General features: G+C 47.5%; 1 protein-coding gene across 4 annotated transcripts in view; it reads left to right on the forward strand.

Annotated features, from left to right (window-relative positions):
- The window catches only part of SLC37A2 (solute carrier family 37 member 2), a 58,430-nt gene extending 51,061 nt beyond the window's left edge, over nucleotides 1-7,369 (forward strand). The window contains exons 18-20 of one of the 4 annotated variants that reach the window (XR_004693978.2): nucleotides 1,225-1,278; nucleotides 4,127-4,173; nucleotides 6,208-7,369. Coding sequence is in view for 3 of the 4 variants with exons in the window: in XM_060268617.1 (XP_060124600.1) it covers nucleotides 1,225-1,270 (46 nt within the window). In the remaining variant the exon portion in view is untranslated. Of the gene's footprint in view, nucleotides 1-1,224; nucleotides 2,356-4,126; nucleotides 4,174-6,207 lie in introns of those variants that run through there. The other 3 variants (XM_035139149.2, XM_035139150.2, XM_060268617.1) reach the window with 3 other exon arrangements.
- Nucleotides 7,370-9,361: the final 1,992 nt, after the last annotated feature.

The raw sequence follows: 9,361 nt of genomic DNA on the forward strand, positions 1-9,361 counted from the left end.
CTCCCTCCTCTTCCCCCCCTTCACTGTTGGGGTGATGGGGTGATGGAGTGCCCTCTCCACCAGAGCTGCTCAGCTGCGGAGCCGGTGCTGTCTCCTCTGGAGCCTCCCCCTCTTGAGCGCTGTGGTCCGACCCCTCCAGCCTTCCCTCTGGAAACCTAGCACTCTCAGCATCCCCAAGGGTCTGCATCGCTGTCTGAGCCCCTGTACCACCCTCCGAAGGATGCTGCGAGACGCTAGCATCCTGGGCTCCGTCTCCATCAGAGAGCCCTTGTCCCGACTTCCTGGACTCTCTGCTGACCCCTGGTGGTCCCCTCACAGTGACTAAGCTGCTTCTGGCGAAACCAGAGCAATGCACAGAAATGCCGTTTATCTTCCCGCTGTAGTGGTACCTATTTATCTGCTTGCAATTTGATGTGCTTTCGAACTGCTAGGTTGGCAGGAGCTGGGACCGAGCAACGGGAGCTCACCCCATCGTGGGGATTTGAACTGCCGATCTTACGATCGGCAAGCCCAAGAGGCTCAGTGGTTTAGACTACAGCTCCACCCGCGTCCCTGATAAAGCCGTCCATTTCACTGTAGTTTTCTGGATCATCCAAACCAAGCTGTGGTTAGCTGCTTTGAAAGAAAAACCCAGGGTGTTAAACCATGATTTGAGGTTCGCTTAATATCCTGGCTTGTTTGGAAGGCATTCGCCATAGTTCCCCAGTTCAGACGAGATGGGAAACTTTGTGTAACGAAAGACGGTGGTTTGTTTTCTGCTATCACTTTGCCTGGCCAAAAGGCTGGTTTAATATCTTGACTTATCGTGCCAAGATACAAGCATGAAAGTCATATCTAAAGTCATCGACCTCCGGTCATACCTAAAGGGAGAGTTATGAACCAGGGTCCCAAAGAACCAGGAGCAGTTCTGCCACACACTTGACCTCCCTGCAGTGATGTTACTGGAGCAGCAGGAAATGTGGCATTGTTTGGGCACATGGGCAGAGCCAATCCAGCACTCCCACTGATGCCCCTTTCTCTCCTGGGAAGCACCAGTGATGTCACTGCCCGGAGACCATAGTGCGTGACATTGCCCCTTCTCACTGACTGCACCTGCAAAGAGTCAAGTGGAGCTCTGGTCATGATAGAATGAACCCCCTATTTCTCTACTACCACCCCCCCCAACATGCCCGCCAATCCTTAACCAATACTAACAGCAACCTTCTCCCCCATGTGCCTTCCTAGCTCTTGTGTGGCATTAACAGACCCAGTAATGTTGGATACGAAATAGTTTGCAGTGTGAGTATGCCCATTGGTTCTCTCTTCCCATCTAGTGGAGCAGGGTCTGTGTGCAAATTTCAGGGTATGATTTTTCTCTTGATTTCCCTCTTTCCCCCTCGGGACATCTGTGAGGCAAAAACGCAGTAGCAAAACACGCAGTTCCTGCGACCTATCCTTGAGATTGAAGTTCGCCTGAATAGAGCAAAGGTGTGATTCGTCTAGGACTGCGAGTTCACCAGCGTTATAACTTGGGTTGAACACGGTCATCTCAAGTGGATCAAGAGGGTTTCAAACACGTAGATCAGGATAGGAAACGAAGATGAACAAGTTGCATGGCCTACAACCATCCCAACGAGGCTGTGGTGGAGATCCTGGCCAGATCAAAGAAAGTACTTTTTCACACAGCACATAGTTAAATTGGAAAGTTCACTACCACAACGATGGTGGCCATCAACGTGGGTGGCTTTCAAGGGAGATTAGATGAACTCATGGATCTGAAGGCAGCCCTAGTTGTGGTGGCCATAGGCTGCCTTCATCATTGGAGACTGCATGCATCTGAATACAGTCAAACCTCGGATCCTGAATGCCTCCGTTTTGGAATGCTTTGGCTCCCAAACGCTGAAAACCCAGAAGTAAATGCTCTGGTTTTCAAACGTTTTTTGGAAGCCGATTGTCCAACGTGGCTTCCGCTTGAGGGCAGGAAGCTCCTGCAGCCAAGCGGAAGCTGCGCTTTAGTTGTCGAACATTTTGGAAGCTGAACGGGCTTCCAGAACGGATGACGTTCAACAACCGAGGTTTGACTGTACCAGTTGCTGTGGAACCTAACAGTAGCAGAATGCCACCTCCCTCATGCCCTGCTTGTAGCTTTCCCAGAAATATCTGGTTGGCCACTGTAGGAAACAGGATGCTAAGCTAGATAGAATTTTGCTATGATCCAGCATGGATCGGCTTAGTTGCTTATGGCCTAGAAGGGGACAGTGTTCTAACAGAGCCCCAAACAGCACTGAAATAACATGGAGATATCAGCCATGATGGCTATGCTTTGCCATCATGCTCAGAGGAAGTGTGCTTCCGAATACCATTTTCTGGAAAACTTCTGGAGAGTGTTGTTGCACTCGGGTCCTGCTTAATGGGTTTTCCATAGGCATATGCTCAGCCACTATGAGAAGACCCAGCAGGGCTCTCCTTATGTTTTCATGTTTATATTGTTGGTGAGATGAGCATTTCCCCCCAATAATTTGGCCATTTCCATATGTGCTATTTTTTTAAACGAATATTCAAATTTAAGACTGCAGAGCCCTAGCCAATATCGAACTGAAACTTTTGGTGCCTGTTTCTGTAAGCCATTGTCATGCCATCGGACCCACAGATGCCCCCTCTTGACTTCTCGACTAATGTCCCTGAATGCTATAATCAAAATGAATTTCAAGTTGGGAAAAAAAATCATATCTTGTCTATCATGTCCAGGAAATCATCTGCGCAGCCACGTAATTGCCTTGGTCTTCACAATTTGTCAATATTCCTATAACCAGTTGTACCTTGTTAACAAATCACCGAGAGTTTTGATTTGGGGGTGTGCATGATTGAGAAAGAAGAATGGCCATATTTTAAAGCAGTGGTTCTCAAAGATGGGCTCCCCAAAATGAGGCACAGATAGCCGTCGTGGGAGACATAGGCCACATTCACAGCGTACATTTAAAACACTGTGAAACCACTTTAAATGAATTGTGTGAGCTGTAGTTAGTCAAGGGTGTTGAGTGGGGTTAGGAGACCCCGGGCACAATTCAAAGTGTTGGTGCTGACCTTTAAAGCCCTAAACAGCCTTGGCCCAGTATACCTGAAGGAGCATCTCTACCCCCATAGTTCAGCCCGGACACTGAGGTCTAGCACCGAGGGCCTTCCGGCGATTCCTTCACTGCGAGAAGTGAGGTTACAGGGAACCAGGCAGAGGGCCTTCTTGGTAGTGGCGCCCGCCCTGTGGAATGCCCTCCTGTCAGATGTCAAGGAAATAAGCAACTATCTGACTTTTAGAAGACATCTGAAGGCAGGCTGTTTAGAGAAGTTTTTAATGTTTGATGGTTTATCGTGTTTTTAATATTTTGCTGGAAGCCACCCAAAGTTCCTTGTGAAGGGGGATGGATTATTAAAGAGCTCCGGGAATTATTGTTCTGGCAGGGGAAGAAGGATCTCCAACAGCCCCCTTAAGAAACCTCAGTTCTCAGGGTTCTCTGGAAAAAGCCAGCGCTGTTGAAAAGTGGTATGATACTGCTTACAATATATGGTGTGAATGTGGCCAGACGTATCCTGAGCCACATCTCTTCGTTTTGGTAAGGATAAAATATGAAAATCAATTTTAAAACAAACAAACAAGCATACCTTATGAGCAAAAGAAAATAATAAATAAAAAGAGCACCATTAGGCAACCATTAAAAAGAAAGCAATCCCCATATTATAGGAAACTGCTTGGTAAAAACTGGGAAGATTTAAGCCAGTGCCTAAAGACAGAGCAATAAGCACCAGCTCAAAGCATCTGGGGAGAGTGCTCCGTAATTAGGGGTGCCACTACAGCAAAGGCCCACTTTCTGGCTTAAATCAGGAGCCACCACAACAAAGGCCCTGTTTCTGGTGGCCATGCAACTAACAGAGGCAGGGGCACCCAGATCAGGACTTCAGTTGGTAAGCTCATGCAGTACATGGCTGGAGAGATCCCCAGGAGAGATGCTAAATGTCCCTTGGAACATCTAGCTAGGCCACGATGACCACTGTTTTAAAGTATCAAGCCATGTTGTGTAATGAAACATACTCTTCCTCTCCCACCTCCTCTCCCAAGAACCCTGGTACCACTATATATCGATTGTGTTCACAGGTCAGACATCACTCTTGAGTAGGCATGTTCTGGGGCCATAAGTCATGGTAAGTCCACGTCTCACGCCCCTGGTGTTACTTGGTAGGTCGTCTCCTGCTTTCTGGTGTCTTTGGGACCTTGTGGTCAAAGGTTTCATCATTCCTCCCTTGGCCTTGTGCCACCTCTGTTGGAATAAGTGAGGCTGTTGAACTCTGGTGGTGGAGCTGGTGTTCACGGGAACTTAGAAGGAGCCCCATGCAATCCACTGAGTTTCCACTTCCTTCTTGTGAGTCTGCATTTCACCTCTGAAGACCCTCTGTGCCCAACGTCTTGACTGATTTTCCTCCTGCTTCCTCTTGAATTCTAAACCTGAAATGCAGGAATGGACTTAGAGCAGTGGGTGCAGTTGGGGACGTCAGGAATGGGCAGCCTGGTGGGGCAACACTCCTCCTTTGACCTCCAGTCAGTTGCAGCACTTATGTTTACCAGGGTTTTTTTTCGGGGGGGATCAAGGCAGCAGCAACGTCATCGCAGTGCAAATGCACCGCTGAATGTTATCTGCCGATGCATTTGCACCTAGCTGCCATTCTCACCCCTCCAGCAGCAATACGACTGTCTGGAGGCTAGGTGAGCAGCCATCTGCCGCTGGGTGACATCCAGCTTTGGTCAGAAAGAACAGCAATAGGTTCATATTGCAAGATGAACTTGGCGGATGGGCATTTAAATCCAGTTTTCATCCAAAGGGTGCTTCCAGAGTGCAAATTGCAAATTCAGATCTCGCACCCGGGACATTGGCAATAGGTGTTTCTTTTATTATTATTATTATTTTTAAAACATAGCATGGGAAATGTAAATCCTGATTAAGTGGTGGGGAAATACAGACTGGCATATGGCATCAAATGGCATCAATGCACAATAGATGGCTGTCCAGAAGCACCTTAAGGGTAACTTTCTGTCTAGGTCAGTGGCTCCCAATTAGGGGTCCAGGAACCCCTGGGGGTCCATGGAATGCACCCAGGGGGTCCATGGAATGCACCCAGGGGGTCTGCAGTGTCATCCCTTGCCTCCCCCCCAAACTAATCTTTTGTCATTTTTGCATGGTAATATCACAGCTTTTATGGTCTGTTTTAGTATACCTAAAATCCTTTGCTTATTAGGTGCTACCTCGCATTTTGTTCAAAAAAATTGCTTTGCAGAGGTAACTGCCATAGAGTATAGAGTAATCAAACCTTTAAAAAGTAGGGGGTCTGTGGTTTGGCTTTTGAAAATGGGGGGGGGGGTTCCTCAGTAATTAGCTAATTGAGAACCACTGGTCTAGGTCATCATAGTAGCATTATTATTATTTATTATTATTATTGCTGCTACTACTACTAGGAGCTGCAACAAATTGCTGCAGTGTGAGGAACACCTTTTCTTCTGCCAGCCATGCCCTTTCACCACTAGCCTCCAGATTTGTATTACACATACGTATGTGATCTATAATGATAATTTTATAAATTATTTATCAAAAAGCATTTCTAATCCGCCCTTCACCCAAAGGCACCAGGGTGGAAATATATGCAGCCTACAACAAAAATGAAACAATAAGATTAAAACAAAATACAGTGGTACCTTGCAAGTCTGTTCAACTTCCAAAACGTTCGGAAACAAAGGCGTAGCTTCCAATTGGCTGCAGGAAGCTCCTGCAGCCAATCGGGAGCCATGTCAGACGTTCAAGTTCCAAAGGAGGTTCGCAAACTGGAACACTCACTTCCAGGTTTGGGAGCCAAAATGTTCAACTTGCAAGGCGTTCGGGATCCAAGGTACAACTGTAAAGGAAAAACCACAGACTCCAGTTGCCAAATACCGCTAAATCCAGCAGCTGCAAAAGAAATCCAAATGTCCAATATATCTCGCCCAAAGACTATGCCCAAGCCACAGAGGATGCAACAGGAACTGCCTTAGCTTGGAAGCCCTCTGAAAAATCTGTCTCTATTGCTCTTCCTTTAATTCAGGAGTATATATTGCTACTGCCGGCCCTTGAAAAGGCATCTCCCCCACCACCACCTGCAAAGGGGTGTCCACCAGGATGACATTTCTAATGGCTCTCTTTGCTCTTGCAGCTTTAAAGAATTTTGACGGAGACCCCCGCGACCGGAGGAAACTATCGAGGCAACAGGGAGAGCCTTGCCGGAGTCGGTTGGTTTTGTTCACAGCGGGAGGAATAAATGAAGCTGCTGAAACGGGATGTGCTCCAGAAACAAAGAGAACTCTCTTACCAAACACCAGTCAAGCTGATCACCAGCTTCATACTTTTTTTAAAAAAGAAAAGAATAAGAAGAATAACTGATGGAAGGGAACAGGGGAACATGATGCCGTGGAACCAAAGGAGAAGAAAAGCTGGCATGTTTGAGATCCGTGCCCATATCCAAAGCATCTGTTTTGTATCAATTGCCCTTTTGTTACTGCGATTTTTTTATTATTAAAAATGGCACGGGACCCGCCGGTGGTACTTTTCTGTCTCCTGGAACATAAGGAGAACCTGCTGGGTCAGGCCGATGGCCCATCTAGTCCATCATCCTGTTCTCCCAGTGGCCAACCAGAGGCCTCTGAGAAGCCTGCAATCTGGACCTGAACTCAACAGCTCTCTTCCAACAGTGGAGATGTGGCTAGTAGGCTCCGATAGCTTCATCCTCTGTGAATTTGTCTGGTCCTCTTTTAAAGCCATCTTGCATGGTGGCCATCACTGCCTCATTCAGAAAGTTTTGGTCCTGGGTCTTCCGACGTTCAGCGTCATTGGACGTCCCCAAGTTCTAGTCTCGCGAGAGAAGCAGAAAACCTTTTCTCTGACTGCTTCCTCTACATCTTATACACCTCTTGCCATGTCGCCTTTTTCCTCTCAACTAGGAAGCCCCATATCTTGTAACCTTTCCCCACATGGGAGTTGCTGTATCACCCTGTTTGTGGCCCAGTGGGAGCAGCTATACCCTCCTAACTGTTGTCATTGGGAGTGAGAGTCCACCTTACATGTAGTTCTGTAACCCTTCAAAGTGGCTACAAAGCAACCCGCAAGGGCAGTTTTCTGGGTGCTGCACAATACTCCTACTAGAAATCGACCGCAATGCACGCTTACCAGGCAGAAAGTGCTGCTGAAAACTCTGGGTTATGAGTTAACATCTATGCCAAGTACAGTGGTACCTCGACTTACGAATTTAATGCGTTCCAAACGCACATTTGTAAGTTGAAAAAAATTGTAAGTTGAATCCCATAGGAATGCATTGGGAGAAAAAAATTGTACGTCGAAGCAACCTTATCTAAAAATTCGTAAGTCGGAAAAATCCTATCTAAACCACATCCAAGATGGCGGACGGAGCTCCGTTCGTAAGTAGAAACATTCGTAAATAGAGTTATTCGTAAGTCAAGGTACCACTGTACCAGCCTTTTCAGACTCAGGACCCACTTTTAACCCACCGATCACTTGGAGCCCTATTTCTTAAATCTTACATTTGCAGACTGGTAGTGATCCTGTTGCAGCCCACCTTAGATCAGGCCATAACCCACTAGCAGGTCCCGACATACGAGCCAAAGAGCAGTGATCTATACAACTTCAATCTCGTAAGGCTGCGATCTTGTGCATGCTGACTTGGAAATGAGTTGAGCACAATGATTGACATCCCAGTGAGTGTATTTATTATACTATAAGGCTTCAGATTATATTTTAAAGCAGGGGCGAGGAAACTTTCTCAGCATTCCCTTCTAGGCAACCACCTTGGGGGGGAGGGGTTCCACATGTGAGTGTAGGCGGAGCCAGAGACAAAAATGGGTGGGGCAGCAAATGTAAATATTGCCTTTAGAAAGTTAGTTCACACAAAAACACACACATATTCAGACCAAATGAGGCATTGTCGGGAGTTCAAAGACAAAGTCCAGCCCGGCTAGATGTGAGGCAGGGTGCAAAGCAGAGCTGGCAGGGAGCATGGCCAGAGTGATGTGGAAGTTCACAATTGGCCCCTGGGTCAGAGATCTACCACCACAAGTGATGTGGACAATACTCCAGCTGACGTACCATTGGTCCAACTTGGGGTAAGGCAGCTTCCTGTTGAAGGAGAGAGTTTATCCGTTAAGTGCTAGTTTAGGCATCGACACATCTTAGGCCATTTGCATCATCCGAAGGAGACTTTTTGTGTCCTGGTGAATTAGCCTTGTGTGCCAGGCCTTCAGCCGGAAGGTGCATTCAAACCCACGGAGTCCCGTGAGGGGACAACGCCAGTTTTTCCGGGTCTGGGAGGCTAATGAAAAGACATGAAAGCTCTACGGTCACCTGCTTGCAATTACAGCCCTAGCGATGGGGCTGTCCGTAGCGAAGGTCTAATTCAGGCATGCGGGAGCGAAAAGCCACCCACCTTCAAAGAATCGGCACACATACCTCCTGCAGGCCTGTGCATTGCATCTCTCTTCTTCACAGCTCGCAAAACACGGAGCAGGGCAGCTGCTCTCGAGGCATGCAGCCGGCCCAACACGTATATTTCACGTTGTGCCCTGCTCACGCTCTCAGTCACCTGGGTGCAAGTTTGTGTGGCGTGGCTTGGGCAAGAGGTGGACTCAGGTTCGGAGTCTTGAGAGGGGTGCTTGAGGCTGTCCTTGGGGGCGTTCTGCTGTCACATCCAGTGAAGCTGAATTTTGGAAGATTCCGGACAAAGTACTTCTTCACACGGCACATCGTTAAACTGAATTCACACCCCCTGAGAGGCAGTGAGGGCCACCAGCTCGGACAGCTTCTAAAGAGAACCAGACAGATTCACAGAGGGGAAGGCTATGAATGGCGGCTACTAGCCGCAATGGCTATTTTCTGCTTGCGAGGTCGGAGGCACTATGTTTCGGTGCTGCTGCGCTCACGTCCTGCATGTGGGCTTCTCCTAGGAATCTGGTTTGTGACACTGAAAACAAGACAACCGACTTAGATGGGTCACCAGCCTGATTCAGCAGGCTATTCTTACGGGCCCATCCCAGTGGGTTTTGAGGGGGAAGACTTCAGTCCCTTAGCCATGAATTTATTATAAAAGGTATTTATATAAACCACCCATTCATAAAATATCAAGGTGGCATGTGCAGTGATAGTCAAACACTTAGGGAAAAAACCCAGTTTAAAAGCAATGCATGACAGCCATTAAAATGGCTGCCTACTCAACAACTAGATCAGCCTCCCGGCATGAAAGAATCATCTAGGGATAACTGGGAGTGAAAAGCAAGAATGTCTGTTAAATCTCTGCTGGGATA

Source organism: Zootoca vivipara, chromosome 15, assembly GCF_963506605.1.
Source record: "Zootoca vivipara chromosome 15, rZooViv1.1, whole genome shotgun sequence".
In the NCBI taxonomy this organism is placed as follows: domain Eukaryota; kingdom Metazoa; phylum Chordata; class Lepidosauria; order Squamata; family Lacertidae; genus Zootoca; species Zootoca vivipara.